The 18,707-nt window shown below is 38.1% G+C and overlaps 1 protein-coding gene across 1 annotated transcript in view; it reads right to left on the reverse strand.

Annotated features, from left to right (window-relative positions):
* Positions 1-786: 786 nt before the first annotated feature.
* Positions 787-18,707, reverse strand: part of LOC109081457 (myosin-binding protein C, fast-type-like) — a 34,746-nt gene continuing 16,825 nt past the window's right edge. Inside the window, exons 5-33 of the mRNA XM_042720321.1 lie at positions 18,688-18,702; positions 18,097-18,180; positions 17,025-17,173; positions 16,829-16,946; positions 16,379-16,427; positions 15,591-15,647; positions 14,978-15,150; positions 14,665-14,797; positions 14,516-14,529; positions 11,619-11,631; positions 9,870-9,967; positions 9,372-9,477; positions 8,372-8,532; positions 8,062-8,227; positions 7,711-7,817; positions 7,602-7,631; positions 7,358-7,500; positions 6,820-6,979; positions 6,600-6,704; positions 6,225-6,413; positions 5,970-6,104; positions 5,665-5,832; positions 4,699-4,787; positions 4,385-4,580; positions 2,836-2,975; positions 2,023-2,182; positions 1,758-1,894; positions 1,458-1,644; positions 787-1,155 (exon numbers count right to left, since the gene is read on the reverse strand). Of these exons, the coding sequence (XP_042576255.1) occupies positions 1,124-1,155; positions 1,458-1,644; positions 1,758-1,894; positions 2,023-2,182; positions 2,836-2,975; positions 4,385-4,580; positions 4,699-4,787; positions 5,665-5,832; positions 5,970-6,104; positions 6,225-6,413; positions 6,600-6,704; positions 6,820-6,979; positions 7,358-7,500; positions 7,602-7,631; positions 7,711-7,817; positions 8,062-8,227; positions 8,372-8,532; positions 9,372-9,477; positions 9,870-9,967; positions 11,619-11,631; positions 14,516-14,529; positions 14,665-14,797; positions 14,978-15,150; positions 15,591-15,647; positions 16,379-16,427; positions 16,829-16,946; positions 17,025-17,173; positions 18,097-18,180; positions 18,688-18,702 (3,314 nt within the window). The 3' untranslated portion in view covers positions 787-1,123. The remainder of the gene's footprint in view (positions 1,156-1,457; positions 1,645-1,757; positions 1,895-2,022; positions 2,183-2,835; positions 2,976-4,384; positions 4,581-4,698; positions 4,788-5,664; positions 5,833-5,969; positions 6,105-6,224; positions 6,414-6,599; positions 6,705-6,819; positions 6,980-7,357; positions 7,501-7,601; positions 7,632-7,710; positions 7,818-8,061; positions 8,228-8,371; positions 8,533-9,371; positions 9,478-9,869; positions 9,968-11,618; positions 11,632-14,515; positions 14,530-14,664; positions 14,798-14,977; positions 15,151-15,590; positions 15,648-16,378; positions 16,428-16,828; positions 16,947-17,024; positions 17,174-18,096; positions 18,181-18,687; positions 18,703-18,707) is intronic.

The raw sequence follows: 18,707 nt of genomic DNA on the forward strand, positions 1-18,707 counted from the left end.
CGTTTTCATTTTGATTTAGGCCAACCTCGTTTTACACAGGTTAATACTGCACATATTTCAACACTATGCATGTCTTTAGATTTTCTTTTCATACATTCTTGACGAAGAAAAGGGGATGTAACACAACGAGTGAACTTTCAGTGAAAGCAACTTTAATCCTGTACGGTCAGCAAAATGTTAATTTATATGGGTTCAGATGTAAGTAAGGGTTAAACTGAACTTCCTTACAGCTTTAATCATGTGAATGTCCTGGAGCTATTGTTGCGTAAGTAAGGTGCGCTATCTGCTGGTCAGCTCGAGAAGCTTTTGTTTGTTTGCTTCAACAGTTCAATTGTTAGTTCACAAACTGACAAGCGCTCACGTATAATAACGTACGTAGTATTTACTTTAAAAAATTACATTTCATGTTGCTAAAATAACTATTTTCTCAATTTTAGCCAATTTCTCAAGCCCACCTTCTGTCGCACGGATCAGGGACTCGGCAGCACCGTCCTGACCGTCCTGGACCGGGCGAGCGCACCTCGGGCCGCCGCTTCTCCCCGCGGAGCCGCGCTGCTGTGTTTGTTTTACCGGTGTGTAAATTAGCCGTAATTGGTTTGCTCAGTAATGACGTGGGAGAGAGCTAATTGGGGCAGTGTTGATGGGTGCGTAAATGAGTCTCTAGTGTGATATGCTAATGAGACCCTGATTCTCTAACTCTCCCTGCACAGCTAGCAGACATAGGGGATGAATGACATAATTTTGTTCACAAACATATAAACAACACATTTTTTATTTTTCATGTGCTTTTATTTCAAGCGATTTTACTTGAGATACCGTCAAAGGAAAAAAAAAAGCTACTTAATTGTGCTGTATTAGCTAGATGTATATTACCATTGTTGTTTGATGCTTTTTTTTAATTACCATGTGAATAACATGGTAAATGAGCAAGGGATATCACTGAGTACAATGTTTTTATCTGGTATCACCACAGTACTTTTTGTAAAGAGTCAAAAGTAAAAACGCAGAGACAGCATAATGACAATTTCATTCTAAATCAATAATTGTATTTTTTTTTATTGCTTTTCTGACATTCTCACGATGCCGTCTAACAGCCGTCTTTAGGGTATCTTCAAGGCTTTGTTTACTTCTTCGCCTCCTCCTTTTCTGTTACGACTTAAGAAAAACAACATTACATTAGAAAATAATACAGAGGTTTGAGGGTTTAGCCACAACCTAAACTCAGTCATTTTAAATGCTAGTGAGTTTAGGCATCAGTATGATATAGATTGGGCTTTGTGTTATAATTTTAAATTATAATTGTTTTAAATGAGTAGAATTAAGTGAGGCAAATGTAACTTAAATATAAAAATAGAGGAAATGAGCATGCACAATTAAATGTCCAAGGTACAGATATATTGTGCATTCCTAAACATTGTTACACACTGGAGATGATGGAGATTTTTGGCCATACGTACCTCGAACCACCAGCTTGCACTCCACTTCATCTTCTCCCAGGTCATTGATGGCTTTGCATGTATACTTCCCTCCATCAAACAAGCTTGGTTTACGGATGTTTAAAGTCAGCACGCCCTGGTTATTTTGCATGAGATACTTTGGATCCTCGCCAATAATCATCTTGTTTTTCATCCATATAATCTTTGGCTGGAAGGAGAACAAAAGAGAATGAGAAAGAGAGTGCATTGCTGCTTAACGGGCTTAGAAGTAAATGCATGGGTGAATGGGTTTATATAGTCAAGCACTGTACTAACACTTACTTTCGGGTATCCACGAACAGCACAGCTGATGGCAGCGCTGTAACCTGCGATAACAGACCTGTCCATGAGAGGTGTGATGAACTTAGGAGAGCTGCACATATCTTTTTCCTTGTAGGGCTGCTGTTTTTGTTGAAGACCTAAGAGAAAGAGGATGGAAAAAGGATTGCACATTACTAGTATTGCTTCAGCACTTGGGCAATAACCATCATGTAAAACAACATTCAGTGTTTCGAGATGAATTTTTAAACCACCAGTATGTAGGTACCTGTTTTGGCAATGGCAGCTGTGTTTTTGCTGATGCCAGCATCATCACTCATGCCACAGATGTTCTCGCTGAACACACGGAAGGTGTACTCGTTCCCCATCACCAGATCAGACACGGTACAACTAGGTCTGCGATTGTGTTCAAGAACCGTGAACCACTCCTAACAGGTGAATGGGTGAAAGACAGATTTGTAGTTAAACAGCCAAACACAAATAACATCTGGTGTTATTGGCCTTGTACAAAACCTAGATACAAACCTTTCTCTATTCACTATTGGTTATGATATGCCCTAAGCTGATGTGCTAGGTTTTTCTGTGCTATTTCTTTTTGAAAATACTTCAAATATATATATATATATATATATATATATATATATATATATATATATATATATATATATATATATATAAAACTTAATAGAAAATAAGAACACAAATGTTATATTTGTACAACATAAATTGTCAATAAATGTAATATTTTTTACATATATAATATTTTTTAAGATATAGGGTATTAATTATCTATCCATAACATAGACTACATACAACAATTTAGATGTGTTTATTTGTTGATTTGAAGTATGTAATGGCCAGAAATATTGGGTTAGGCTAGTCAAGTTTTCTCACACCTGACTACAAGTTCAGTGAACAATTCTTCATGCTCACCTTGTGCAGGAGCAGAAAATCCTCTAAAAACTGTTGGAAACACTCAAACCTCTGTAATGGCATTAAGATTAAAGGGGCCTAACCTGCTAATTATAAAAGAGTGTTCACATATTGTTGACCAATACAGTAGGTACTGTAGCTGGTTTACCTTGGTTTTCAAGTCAGCCTTTTGGATGGTATAGCCAGTGATCTCACAATTGCCATTATCTTTTGGAGGCTTCCACTCCAAAGCAGCATTGAAGCCCCAAACATCAGTTACAGTGACAGCAATTGGAGGCCCAGGCTTGTCTGTGAGAATAGGAAGGAAAGGGAAAGGAAAAAAAAGGGACTGTAGGTATTACTGTTGTAGAGCTTGACACCAATACACTGTCCTAATTTTAACCATTAGACTAATTAAGGTGCGCTAAACGGAGAAGAAGCTACAAGTTTGTGAGCAGAGGAATGATAAAATGAGGGAGAAGAGAAAAAAAAGAGGGTAAGCACATGAGCGTGAGGTAAGGATAGTGAGATCAGGCTAAAAAAAAAGACTGAAAGCGAGAGAGTTGGAGTTTGCGGCTAGGAGCGGTTGGCATTAATCCTGGGCAGGCTGCTGGGATGCTGGCAGCAAACTGTGACTAAATGGCTGTCTGGCTCATCTGAAGGGTTTTTGCACTCTCATTAGCTTACCTCCCAGCGGGAACACAGAGTGAGTGTCCCCTAATCCTATCCTAATCCCGTTCAACACCAGGAATAATCCAAACAACACCCCGCATAATAATCCCTGCAACCGAACTGACCTATGACAATCCTCAATTTGGTGAAAGTGTAAGTGTTTAATATGAAACCTTTCTGACAGTTTAGGAGTTGGAAATTCAGTGTCACTTTTCAAAGTGATCCTCAAACACTTTCCATGGGTTAACAAAATTAACCTGACTCAAACTTCACTTCGCAGGTAAATGAACCTTTTGAACTGTGCAGTTTTATCCTTTCATTTTCTGTCATCGCTGTATTTGTGGCCCTATATAGTGATGTCTATAATGTTGATGTGAGTGATCTCCACAAATTCAAAACCCTTAAACACAACTTTATTTTTTTTCCACATCTATCTTCAAGACTGTTAGCAAGGTAAAATACCCTGGGTCTTTAAATTCAGCTTTACATTACCATTAAACCATCGCCAGTACATCCATACTCATTGTGACGGATGTCTTCAGCCATAGCATCACATCGTATCTGTTTTCTGAGAATCCTGCCAAGTGCGCTGCATTTTTATGATTGCATGTCAAGTTGAAAAAATATTTAACAGAGACACAGCCTTGTGGGCAGTGCTCAAACATATCACACAACAAAACTTTGGGGGGGCTCAAGGTCTTATTCCGTTCCCATTCAATTTTTTTTTGTCCTGTTCCACGCTTGCTGTTTCTGCCCAGATGCTCTTATCAAAACAAAATTATCAAAATGTAAAATTCTAAAAAAAAAAAAAAAACACATCACAAGATCTCAGTATTCTGTTCTAATTGGTTGCACAGTATTAAGAAGACGTCTTATGTAAAGGTCCCCTAAGAAGTGTGTGCAACCTAGGTCAGGTGTATGCTTGTGACTTGTTAGTCAAACTAATAATTCAGGCAGCCCATGCCTCTGTAACTCTTGAATTTTAAGTTATGTTGTTGTGCATATCCCTATTAAAACATCAACCAAATCATTTTGTTGACACTAACCTACAATCTGGATCTCAAGATTGACTTTGTCCTCCATGTTCTCAATCTGCACGGAAAGGGTGTACTGGCCAGAGTGCTCTCTGGCTGCCTGCCTGATGAACAGGATAGTGTCCACATCACTTGTGCGGATATTCACCAGCTTGGTGTCTAGAGGTGCACCATCTTTGAGCCAGGTCACCACCGGACGCGGTTTGCCCTGAGAGCAGTTGACATGGTGTATAATCGATCATTTGAAGTGCTGAGAAGAGCAGCGACTGAACGGAAAAGTAGCACTACACAAGTACAGAGCAGAAGAATGTACGTGTGTGACTGACCTGGAAGGGAATGACAAGGTTGACCTTCTCACCCACTCGTTTGATGTACTTAGTCCTAAGCTCCCGAGGGAGGCGGATTTTAGGTCGCTCTGAGAGAGGAGTTTGAGAGGGGAAAAAGACAGAAGAAAACATGCTGAAAATGACAACAGTGGGGTTTTTATATACTTCATGTTCAGTTCATCACAGACAAGTGTGTTGTGTCAAATCTGTATTGAGCAGTTAGTTCACACAAAACTGAAAATTCTCTCATCACTTAAAGCATTGTCACTTCCAGAATAAAAAATTTCTTATAATTTACTCACCTCCATGTCATCCAAGATGTTCATGTCATTCTTTTTCAGTCAAAAAGAAATGAAGTTTTATATAATGCACTTTAATGGCGGCCAATGGGTGTACTGGGCATAATGCGTGACCTTTGTGGTTATGTAATGTGTGAGGTTGAGCTAGTGCAAGATGAGCATTTTTTTGCTTTTCTTTTTCTTTTCTTTTTTTTTTTAGAAAATGAGAGATCTAAAAAAGATAAGATCTTTCGCTAGATAAGCCCCTAATTTCTCGGCTGGGATCTGCAATTTGGACTTTGAACCTGTTGGCCGCCATTGAAGTCCACTATATGGAGAAAAATCCTAGAATATTTTCCTGAAAAGCTGTAATTTCTTTTCAACTTAAAAAAAGACATGAACATCTTGGATGACATTGAGGTGAGTAAATTGTCACGAAATTTTTATTCTGAAAGTGAACTAATCCTTTAAGAACATATGTGGGAAAATGTCCACACCATGGAAGTAAGTGAGGTCCAATGTTGATTTAAGCAATATTTATCCCTATTTCCTTTTTTGGAAGACCGAGACGGTACTTTTTAAATATGTATATTGGCTTAAAGTTCATTTCGTCACTTTTCAGGAGTTTGAAATGGACTTATTACCTTTATTGTGTTACTTTATTGTGTATTTTGTTTTAGAGTCTCACCGACAATCTCCCGAATGGTAACAGCTTGCGCCATCACAGCCGGAGGACTACGACCAGCGATGTTCACAGCTGTCACCCTGAACAGCATCTTCTCTCCAACGGGCAGACCTCTGACCCTGTAACTATTCTTCTCAACAGGGGTCTCGTTGGCCTGCACCCACTCAGTGGCTGTGAGTTCCACCAGGAGCAAAGAGAGCGGCACAACAACAAGATATGTAAACATGTCAAAAAATGATCAAATACGATTACTTCACTGAAACGGCACTCTATGTCAGCTCTATAGCAAAGTCCACCACGTGCCTCACCTCCCTCAACGCAATATTCAATGATATACCCATCGATGCCACCAGCTCCAATTCTCTCTGGGGGAAGCCATTTTAGAGCACAGGTACCATCTGTAACATCTTCCACCGTCAGGCGTGTGGGTTCACTAGTTGGTGCTGTGAAGGAGCAGGAAAACCAAGAGAAGGAATGCTGAATGAATTGAAATATATGAACTGAATTGAAAAAGCAATAAAATAAACCAAAAGTTGTTGCAGACAGTCTGATGAGGAACTAACCAATGGGCATGAAGGGTTTGGAGCTGGCGCTGGGCTGGGACATGCCAATGCCGTTAACAGCAAACACCCTCATCTCATATAACACACCCTCAATCATCTTCTTAGCCTCGTATGTTGTGGACTCATAAATGTCAAAGTTCAGCTTTGTCCATCTGGATGAGCCCTTCTTCTTCCTCTCCATTAGGTAACCTGAAAGTACACCAAAAGTGTTAGTGGTTTCCCACACATGTATCACTATAATTCATAACCTAATTAAATATTTTCTTGGTATGTTTCAAAAAAGCAAGACAGAGAGCATACTGGCAAAATATTTGCAACAATGTAATATTGGATGTCAAGTTGGAGACATGCACAAATGGTGAGGATCTGTTTTACCTTTCACTGGAACTCCACCATCAAATGTGGGTGGATCCCACTGGATAGAAGCACTGTCCTCACCCACTCCAGTGCATTTCACATTCTCAGGTGGATCGGGTACATCTGACCACAGCACAAAAAAAGTACCAGGGTGAAGAGTTGTAATGAAGAGATTTGACAAAGCAGCTAATGATCACAGAAAGAGACTGCTGCAGATGGTTAACATGCATGAACTCACCAACAATCTTAACCATGACATCAGCCTTGTCCTCTCCTGCTGGGTTGGTAACAGTGATATGATAGAGGCCCTCATCGGCTCTCTCTGCCCCTTCAATAACAAAGCAGCTCAGGTTCTTCCTGGTCTCCACTCTTACACGCCCTTCAGCTTCAGAGAGCTCCTGCATCATACAAACGTCATGCTTTCAAGCAAGCTGATATGCTGGAGATGCTACATTTCAAAGTTGATTTCCATATCCTATGTGATTTTTGAGAATATTTTCCTGCTGAAAAGACCAGCATGAATTTCCATGCTGGTTTTGTGTTGGTCTAGGTGTTTATCAGCAAAACCTTAATCAATGGGGTCCACAGCATGGGTAAGATGGTTGACTCTATAGGGTGGTAGAGACACAATTTGAAATACAACATATGCTGGTGACCAGCACTGCTGGGCTTTTCAGCAGGGTTTTCTCACTGAATATGATATAAAAACAAGCCCATATGTGTTGTTGGCTTTACATAAGATGAGAGTATGTGACAATTTGCCAGCAAGCTCTCACTGTATCTCCTTTTTTCCAGCACACAGTGGGAGGGGGATCCCCTGTAATGTCAACATCAAACCGGAGCTTGTTTCCTGCAACGACGATAATGGTGTTTTTGTTGACAAAGCTGCCAGTGGTGTCCAGGTGGATTTTGGGTGGTTCTGGATGATGAAAGAAAGAATTGTGTGATTAAAAAAACGTTATGTAACGTCCTTACATAAACTATATTGTTAGATTTGTCGATGCAGGTTAAGACATTTACCTTGACGAGGAACATAATCAATCTTGATCTCTGTGGGTACAAAATTATAAAGCTAGGTGAATGCTGAAATTTAAAATTTGATAAAAAAAAAAAAAAAAAAAACTCTTACCCAAGAAGTTGAGTTTGGCAGAAAGAGAAAGAGCATAACCATCGGGTACAAAGGTGTAATCTCCTGCATCTTCAGGCTTTACATCATCTATCACCAGCTTGTGAGTCCTGAGACACCAGGATTAAAAATGTTACCACAACATAAGAAGTGTATGCCACATTATTTTTACCCAAAAAGCAATGAATACTCTACTGAAAGACTACAATTCCTTCAATAAGAAAGAGCATAATGGATATTTGATGACTAATCGGTTTTAGTGTCCTGGCATAGAGCAATATTGGTGAGGTCAAGGACGAGGTGATCCTGCTTATGCATGAATCGATAAGGCTGGCTGTAAGTGGACCGCTATACCTGCCAATGTGTGTCATTTTGATGCGGTCACTGGGAATGACCTCCACCCCATCTTTAAACCACTTGCCAGTCACTTTCTCATCTGACACTTCACACTTGAAGACAGCCTGTTCCGCTGCCTTCAGTGTCAGATCAGCTATACTCTGCAAAACCTCCAGTTCCTTCTCTATAATAGAGAAAAAAGAAGAGAAAGAATGACAATGAGTCCAATAATACTAAAAATAAATACAGAAACATAACAGAAATATCAGCCAAATGGTGGAAGGACTAAGAAGGGAGAATTGTCATTTTAGTCTGTCAAACTAAGTACCTTCCACATCCAGCTCTCCCTTGGACTCCCCCCCACTAGTGTACACATAGTATGTCCCAATGTCCTCTGTGGTTGCCTCATTGATGATGAGCCAGTGCTTTGTCCCATCTTTCTTAAAGCGATACTTTCCATCTCGGCTCAGTTCCACTCCATCCTTCATCCTGAGAGAGATGAAGTGAGACAGAGAGGGACAAAGATGGAAATAATGTTCATAAGAAACTGAGGAAGGCAATCTATGCCAAGATTACTGAAGATAAAATAAGAAAGAGTGGGATGTGTACAAAGTTAACATGGATGGAAAAAAACAGGATGGAAAGATGTAGTTCAAGAGAAAAGATAGTTTGTCCAGGCCTTTGATACAGCAGAAAACAATCTTGAAAGATTGATACCTATGATATTGTAATTGCATAGTGACGATTGGTCCTACTAGAGCTTTTATCATTTATTTAGCATGTAAATTAAAGTACATCTTAAAACCTCAAAGCGGAAAAATATGAACATCATGAAGAGTATAAGACTGTAAATTTTTCCATCTGCTTGTCTGAACTTGAGCAGAAATGCCGAAAAGCACAAGCAGTCACAGACAGTGCTCGGGCACATTACTCATTTAAACAGAGCGAGGTAACGACAGAGAAAAATGCATAATCTGAAATTAAACGTGGCATTTATTATAGGCTAATAGGTTTTTGTGTTTTTTGACATAGCCATAGTAGTTGCTAAATGAATCATTGTATTCTACAATTGTTGGTAATAAACGGAAAACAAAAAAGCAGTCAGATAATTTGCCGTTTAGCCTATTTAATGTTAATAATGGCTTGTTAATGTTCAATGACAATTAGTGATGTTGACCTTGATAGTAATGAAATTAATTTAGTCAGATGGTGATGTTTTCCGCATTTTAATTTGTACAGTTTGTCAATTTATTTGTAGGCATGTTGACTGAACTTAACAAGTGACCAATTGACCAGGTAAGGGTTGCCAGCTTGATCCAGTATCTCACCATTTCACATTGGCTCCCTCATCAGACACTTCAACCTCAAACTCCACCTTCTCCCCAACCACCACATGGACGTCATCCAACATCTTAGTGATGGTGACAGGTGGTTCTGTTCATAAAAAACACACCAATAAGTGGTTAATACAATCAAACACTGTAAAATGAACAACATTTTCATCAAAGTACAGAGGAGCTTCTGGGGCTGATGGCAGCTACAATGCCACATATCCATGAAGAAATAAGACAAAAAAGGTACAAGAACTTAAACAAGAGACAGACACAGAGACTTGGCTCAAAAAAACATGGCTCATGTAAAAACAAGGTAAGGATGGACAGCATAGACAGAGTTTTAAAATAATCAATAGGCAGATGGCTACCACTCAGGGACAGACAGGACAGTGACAGATAAGCAGAAAGAACGAATGAAATTACAAAAAGGGGTGTGTGCAATTGATGCCACTGATGCTGATGATGATAAAGATGGAGATAACCACAGTGTACCTTGGACAAAGACCTCAGTGAAACTCTTCTCCTCTCCAACCACACATTCATACGCGGCATCATCAGCGAGGGTGCACTTGTTAATAGTGAGCTTACGTCTGTGAATCCACCCACAGAGGTACAATACAGGTCCATTTTTGTTCCCTAAGGTACAAACTTTGCATATGTACCCTTAAAAGTACAAAAAATGTATCTTTAAGGTACAATTGTGCACCTTTAAGGTACAATTATGCACCTTCCATTGTACATTGTGAGCTTTTCGAGGTGTAAGGTACATATTTGTCCCTTACATATTTGTACCTTAATGTTTAAATATAAAATAGCAGGAATTAGTGGATGCTGAAAATGTCATCTCTCAATATAGAAACACAAGTTAACCTATACTATCAAACTCAATAATTGTCAAACTAAATTAACTGTAAAGTTTTGAGATATGGGCAAAATAAATCAGAATGTGTAAAGTTTTGAGATATGGGCAAAATAAATCAGAATGTTTTTTTGTTTTTGTTTTTTTGTGAAGTGTCCCTTTGAATCATTTTTAATCATGTTAATGAGGATTATGTAATAATTTATATTCACAAACAGTATTGAAGAATTTGATTTTCAAACCCTTTACCCTATTTATATTAGAATAAAACAGACAAATAATTGTTAACGCTTTAAGTTGTGTTCTATTGAAAGGATCTAGCTACAGGCTAACCAGAGTTTGACTCGGCGGAAGCATAAAATATTGCAGCGCGGAAGGATACATGAGTGAATCGACAGTGATCCAAGTGTCAATCAAAGGTGGGAGGATGGTGCTTCGACATTTATCCACGTAGGATTTAATCACGGAGTTATTTAATTTTGGGATAGAGGTCACTGAAGAGGAGAGAAGTAAATTCAAAGGTAAAGTATTTGAATTTTTAATCAGTGTTTGTGGTGTTAATTCAAAGTTGGAAGTTAACTTTTACTGTTAATGTTAGCGCTAGCCAAGTTCATACTCTGTCAACATTAGCTAGACTCACATTGACGATTGCCATTATTAACGTTAACTAGTTAACGTTAGTTAAAACATTATTATATAATAATAGTATAAATAAATATTATTATTATAAGTAGCAGTGCTATCTTGGCTACAGTTCACCATCGAGCTAACGTTAACTTTTCGGCGGCAAAAACGCTTCTCATCCAACTCTGCCGCCGACAAGTTAACGTTAACGTGAAATATTAATGAAATATAAAAATATTTCAGAACAAAAGTCTAATGGGCGGCAAAAAGGTTTTTTTTTTTTTTTTTTTATTTATTTAGCTTAGCTATAAAACTACTGCGTCAGAGTTGGATGAGAAGCGTTTTTGCCGCCGAAAAGTCTTTTGTTCTGACTTATGTGAGCTAGCTGGACTGCGTCAGAGGAGAACGATAAAAAGATAAAAAATTTTTTTGCCGCCCAACAGTCTCTTGTTCTGGAATATTTTAATGCTAAAGCAAAGCCATTTGGGCGGAATGTGACTATCGATAGCCAGTGAGGGTTTGAAAGTATGATTTAGTCTAGGGATGCACCGAATATTCGGCCACCGAAAATTTTCGGCCGAAAATGGCCCAAAAGTGCATTTTTGGTTTTCGGTCGTAAGACTTTTATCACCGAAAAAATACGGCCGAAATGTTGTGATGACGCAAACAGAAACCGCGAGCTGCACGTGCACCTGCATAGCGCAGACCACGAGCTCCTCGCGACATTCACTTCAAACCAGTGGGTCTTAATAGAGAACATTTCTCCCTCTTCTTGCCCCCTTTGAGCAGCTAACTAAAGAGATCAGCTCCTCTGATGCATCAGTAGCGGACGTTATTCCTTTAATCGCAGCACTAAAGCGTCTCCTAAGCAAAGAGGTTGAGGCGGACCACGGAGTGAAAACAAAGAAAAGTACACTCTTAAAGTCTGTCAGCACACGTTTCACAATGAGATCTATTCGGATCCTCTGCACTTCATCGCGACTGTACTTTATCCGCGTTATAAAGACCATTACTTGAATGCGGAAATAAAGCAGCGCGCACGAGAAATGATCCAGGACGCGGAGACGGAGCAGCGCACGGAGAAGGAGATCAGAGAGCAGAAAAAAAAGACTCGTCTCTCTGCACTCTCGTTGTCTGATATGTTAAGTGAAATCCTGCAAGAAAGTGGGTCAAATAATAATAATACGTAGGCTATGTTCTTAGGCTACTATATATATGACTATCAGATTGTAGCCATATTTCTGCTAGATATTTTTTTTTTATTTGATATAAATGTTTATTTATGTCCTGGCCCTATTTAAATACACTCTGTCAAATCTTTCTCAAATGTCAGGCATATGACAAGCTCAACCGCTCAACAGGTAGATGGTTATCTGTCTGAAGTCCCCATACCCAGAAGTGATAACCCTCTTGCCTATGGAGAAGTAATGCACTTTTCTTGTAGTAGTCCTACAGAGACAAAATTACAAATGCACTTGACCTAAATGCACTTTGTTTTTATGAGAGAACATTTAATTTTAAAACCTTTCTGCAGGCCAGTAGGCCTGTACATTATTTTTCAATGTGCACATGAGTAGGGTCAAGTTAAACATTTTAGTTTGACTTTTATTTTATACTGTGCATTGTTGCAATGTGCTAAATAAATATTTGCATAATTTGTAATTGATTTATTTTTTGAAACTTTAATATTAATTTATGCATTTGCAATGCCTTGATTTTAGTAAAGTTAGTACACAGTCATAGCCATAAATGCAATGGTACTAATAATCGGCCTAATTTCTTTCGGTGTTTCGGTTTTCGGCCTTGGTTTCCTCTTTTTCGGTTTTCAGTTTCGGCCAAGAATTTTCATTTTGGTGCATCCCTAATTTAGTCTTTATTTTGTCGTCAAACGGTCTTAGAACATCTTCGTAAAACCATGTACGTTAACGCTAAGACTAACGTTAACATTAAATTACAACATCAGGTTAACTGACAGAACTGACCAACGGTTGCTAACCTCCCTTTCGAGTAACGTTAACATTACTAACGTTATCTAGCTGCTGTTATACAAATAAACCGATTACTATCATTAATGGTTTTAACTTCTTTCAATACTTTCCCCGCTGTCCTGAAAAAAAAAATAAGATAGGCCTAACGTTACATTATATTAATATTCAGGGCTGTGTGTGTGTGTGTGAGAGAGAGAGTGAGAGAGATGCATTTCTAGCATCTCTAATGAGGTAGCTATGCCTAAATACTTTAAATGTGTTTTATATGGATATTAGGGCTTCTCAAAGTCCGGACCAAACGGCAAGCCCATAAGTTACCTCTGTATATGAGAAAAATACCCACTGAACCAAACTGGATCAAAACTATTTTTTCCCCATTGACTTACACTAATGTTACAATCTGACATAATGTGCCTTTTTAAATTGTTGTATGTTGTTACCACAGTGGTGGTTAACATTGCTGTTTTTCTTTTCTCTACTGTCTAGATAATGAAGTTGATGGAGAAGCAGTGGACTATGGATTGACTTAGAGGATGATTTCATGCCTCTTTGAAGGATCGTTTAAGAAGCAAGCCAAATTCAACCGATTTGTTCAGCTGTTCTAAACATACACACAGATTGGGCGTTATGTGGAAAACTATTAATTCCTCTTTCTTTCTGTCATCACTATTACGCCTACTTGGTGAAATATGAACAGGACTGGACTGTCCTTGACCCTTTTGAGGTGATGGATTTTCATGCTTTGGATACATACGGTGTCGATGATAAACTGTATGCCGGCATTTATGTTTAGCTGTGTTGGGAGGGTTGTAGAGCGTTGTGGATGAGCTCAAAGCTTGTGTTTTTTTAATCCAGAACACATCAAGTGTCATGTAGTTTATCTGTTAAGTGACTCTCTTTACTTTGGTGTGGTGTGCTAAAGTGTTTTGCTTGGTCTTTGATAATAAACTTTATGTTTTTCTGCACTATATTGCTGTTCTTATTAGTGATGTTCATGAAATTGAAAGAAGGAAAATATAAATGGTTCCATTGTATTTATTCCCTGCTATGCATCTATTCTCTGATATCGCTGTTCATTTTGTTTTTGGAGTGGCAGTAAGTTGTCAGTTGGTCAGTGAAATGCTTCTTAAAAAATGTAATTAATTTATTTTTTAATGTTTTTTATATCAGACATGACATCCTAAACATTGTGGCATTTTATTTTGGGATGTTACATTGTATGGTTGTGAGATGAATTATTATTGAATCTGTGAATTAAACTGTTTTCCATTTATGGGCTAAAATAAATGTCTAATTCAGTTAGTTGTTGTTTGCCTTTATTTTCTTTCACTCCTTAAGGAATAAAAAGGAACTTTTTTGCCACCTAAAGGTACCAAAATGGCTTTGTCACTGGGGTGGTACCTTAATGGGACAAAATTGTACCTTTTTCCAGAGGTACTTTATTGTACCTTTGTCTAAGGTACATTATTGATCCTCAAAGGTACAGTATTGGCCCTTAGAAGGTACAAACAAGTAAGGTACAAATTTGCTCCTCTGACTCAAGGTACAATAATGTACCTTTGAGGGTACCACCCCAGTGACAAGCTTTTGTTCCTTAAAGGTACCGTTTTGTACTTTTTTTTTTCTTAGAGTGTTTTTTATTAGTGGTATTGTTTTGTAACCCACACTCTCAAAGATATATCTAACAGAAAGAGAGAAATTCAACACAAACCTCGTGTAAGGCATCGAGCATCAACCATCAATAGCGTGCACCTCTCAAGTGCTATGTAAAACCATTTATTCCAGTGCTTTTAAACACAAATACAAAGGGTCATACTTGGCTGAAGGTTTGATCTCCTGTCCATTTCTCAGCCATTTGACTTGAGCGTTGGGGTCAGCCAGCTCCACACTAAGCTGTATTTTCTTTCCTTTCTCCACAGAGTAAGCAGGATCCAACTTCTTTAGGAAAGCAAAACAGAAGCAGCACTAATATATTCAGGCCATTACAATACTCGCCCACCAATTTTTTTTTAAATCTATTTTGCTTGGTTTATTAACAAAATTACATATAACGGTTAGATTTGAACCCTTCATATGTATGTATGTGTGTGTGAGGAACTATGACTTGGTACATCCGGCATGTGTCTCACCATCGCTCTTTTTGGGCTCCACTTTCTTCATCTTCTTAAGTCTTTTGAGCATGCCCCTGAGATCAGTGATGCCGTATTCAAAGGCGATCTTCTCATAGTCACATGGCTTGGCATTTTTCAGGATCTCCCACACATCCACATTTATCTCAGGCTCCTCCTTCTGCTTCCTCTCTCTGAGGCACATGGAATCCAAAAATATGGTTAATCTTCATATTTGGTTGTGACAGACTGTTTTTATGTTAAGTCCTAGGGACCCCAGTCATGTTGTGCCTCCTTCAAATTCTACTAATAAGTTTCTATGACCTACTCAAAACCGAGTATTCATATATTTATGAGGCTGCTCTGTTGTATCATGAAATATGCATGCATATTTTAGAAATTTGACTCATCCAAATTTCTCAGACCCCAGACAGAACTAATAGTTAATGTTAAAGCCTATATTCAATTTCTACAGTGAATAAATGACACAATTAATTATAATCAGGCAGTGATTACTATGTATGCAATTTGAAGAAAGCATGTTGAAAGGGAACCTTTCAAGACCTTCAACTGCACATAAAGTAAACAGAGTGAGATGAGAAAAAACATGCAGGACATAGAACATCTTCCAAACCTTTTCTTGAGTAAACCACTGAAGTCCAGTTCACCTGCATCCTCTCCTGCATCTCCCCTACAGATGACAGAAGGTAGTTAAAAAGAAAAAGGAAAATAAACAATTAGGAGTGCATCATGTTTTTAATAAATACTGTTTGCTGTATAGCCTTCTATAAACTCACATAACAGACGCTTTCTGTTATACATTCTGAAAAATAAAGTTTCATGAAGAACATCCATTGAAACCTTTACACACTGCACAAAAGAACATGCATCAGAACCGTTGTATATATCAAGGATACATGCAGCATATTACTGACATTTACAGTTATGAATTTGGCGACGGTTTCGTCTGAAATGTCTAACACTGAATTTAAGACATACATTTTATTGGTTCATGCATTCCCTGGGAGCTCAAGAGTAGATCAAGGAGCCTGGCTCAGTCCTAGGGCTAAACAAAGACCTCCCGGAGCTGGACCTGGAGTCAAACTCTCAGACACGAGGAAAAACATCTCTCAATCGGTCCATAAGATTATTACTGCTCAGAAGAGCAGCTTCTGGCAACAGACAGCTCCCTCAATGATATGCAAGAGTATCATACAATTTTGCTTGTATTAACATGAGGAGCATGAGCACTAACTTTATGTACACCTACAGCAGCATCTAAACATAAAGTCTCACTGACAATATGAATAAAAATTCCTCCAAACAGAGACCATAAACCTCTTTGGAGTGTGTAAAACAATGACATCAAAACATCTATCAGTTACTAGTGAGTAAGAGACAGAGACAGACAAACAAACTTACGATCGTTTGAACGCCTCCAAAATGTTTGTTTGTTGTGTCTCTTCAGCAGCTGAAGGAGAAGATGAAATACATGATGATGATGATGATGAGAAACTGTGAGTGTTTGATTTGCTCCACAATCTGATTACCGTCAAAGCCAATAAATGTGTAGTGCTGATTTACTAAGTGTTGCGAAACTAACAGGAGAGAATCTAATCAGCTAAATACCTACTGAATAATGAATCAGCTCTAGACTTACAGTAAAGTGTGTGCACACACATACCAGGTGTGTTAACTGAATTATTAATCTGAAAACTACGTCGTATGCATTATAAATGATGTACATCAGGTGTTTCAAACTCTAATTACTAGCCAGATTCAGTGATAAGATGAGAGTTTGTGAATCTATTTGTACATCAGAATATGTTAAATGTTTTTTTTTAATTTACCCATAGCTGCATTATGTCCTACCTTCGACAGAGATGTCAAATGTGCAGCTGTCACACTTGTCTTTGGAAGTGACCTCACAACGATAACCTCCTGCATCTCCATCCACAACCTTAACAATGGTCATCTCATAGGTGTATATCTGGCATCAAGAAATATCAATATTAACTCTGATTTGTAATGAACAAATCTCAAATAAAACGCACTGTTCTTCACACACCTTAGTGTTCCTATCATAGGTTTCTTTGAACTGCAGGTGTTTTCCAGCCTTGCTGCCCAGATCCATCCATTTCCCCTTCAGCCACTTCATATTTGGCTTCCTCAGCAACTGAGAGGAGTCCACCTTAGCCACAAATGTGACATTTTTCCCTGTTACAAATAAAATGACATGAATAAACAACGCTGAACTTTTGATATACCATTATTTATGAGTATACATTAAGCAACATCACACAAGCAAGAGTGCTATTGTTATGAATATAGCATATTTCTAGCACAATTGTGTTTCTGATATTGTTTGTATTCTTACAGTTCAAGTGAAAAAAAAATAGGATCTCCACTTCTTAATGATTTATGGACTTTTTATTATACAAAAAGAACAGAAGAACAGACTGATCAATTTGTGCTTTTCGTATATATTTTTTTTTAAATCCATAAATCATTAAGAAATATACAAGTGAGTGAGGATCCTGCATTTTCTATTTGAAGCCATTATGATTTTAATGTAATTTTATTGATCTACACATCCAAAGCATTGATTGATCACAGTGATTTAACATATTTTTGATTACTTACAGTTCAATAAATAAGAAGTTAGATTATAGCCACAATGTTGCCAGTTACCTTATGTTTTGTTGCCCTATCAATGGAATTATTTCCATAAGAAGTTAAAACTGTTGCACGTCTCTGAGCAACACACAATAGCGACATTTGTTTCCAGAATGAACTTGTGTTTATGATTTATTTTTGATTAAATTAGCTTGTTTCATTCCTGAATAAATCCGTGCTTTGAACGAAATGGTTAAGTAAATGATTCATAAATGCAGTCACTTTTATCATTCTTTTTATCATTCTTAAATGAATTAGTGTTCTTAATAAACTGACCAAGAGAATAATTCAATGACTCAATTAGAAGGACAGTCACCATCTACTGGTGTAACAACTGAACCTGCAGAAGCAGTCAATAAAAAAACACCACTAATGTGCAGACTAGGAGCCTGGAAAGACATTGTACAGCACACAAATCTTGGAGTGAATTCAGCAGTGCAGCTATGGACAGTTCAGAATCTCACCTTTAATGGCAGTGACACTCTGAGGCTTCTCCACAAGCAGCCCACTTATCTGAGACATCTGAGGCTCTTCTCCTGGGACATGTTCTACCGGCAGAGTCAGAGAAACAATGTAAACTGATATGAACTGCTGAAAGCCCACATTAATTGACACTAAGACAGGCTATAGTCAACCAGGACTGAAAAGATGTTGAAAACAGTGAATCATTCATGATACTTGCTATCCGTATTGACATGTAAGCAGCCTGGGGTAAAGCTTCCTAAAACATTTAGCACCATCTAACTATTGACTCTCACCTTTCAACCCTTCCAGATCCATAAACTGATAGTTCACCCAAAAATAAAAAATTCTGTAATTTTTTTGTTCACTATCATGTCTTTCTGGACTAACATTACTTTCTTTTCTCTGTGGAACAAAGGTCTTTTCTGAGGGTGAGTAAATGAGGACAGAATTTTCTTTTTTGTGTGAACTACCTCTCTAGGATCTGCACTGGGATGTGAAAGACATGTACACAATTTCCTTTTGCATGACAGATATTTTTTTTTCATGTATATGTCATTGACAATACATGCTAAAGGATTTGTGTGTCTTACCATCCTCAGGCAATTCTGTA

The sequence above is a fragment of the Cyprinus carpio genome, chromosome B3 (assembly GCF_018340385.1).
Source record: "Cyprinus carpio isolate SPL01 chromosome B3, ASM1834038v1, whole genome shotgun sequence".
NCBI lineage: Eukaryota > Metazoa > Chordata > Actinopteri > Cypriniformes > Cyprinidae > Cyprinus > Cyprinus carpio.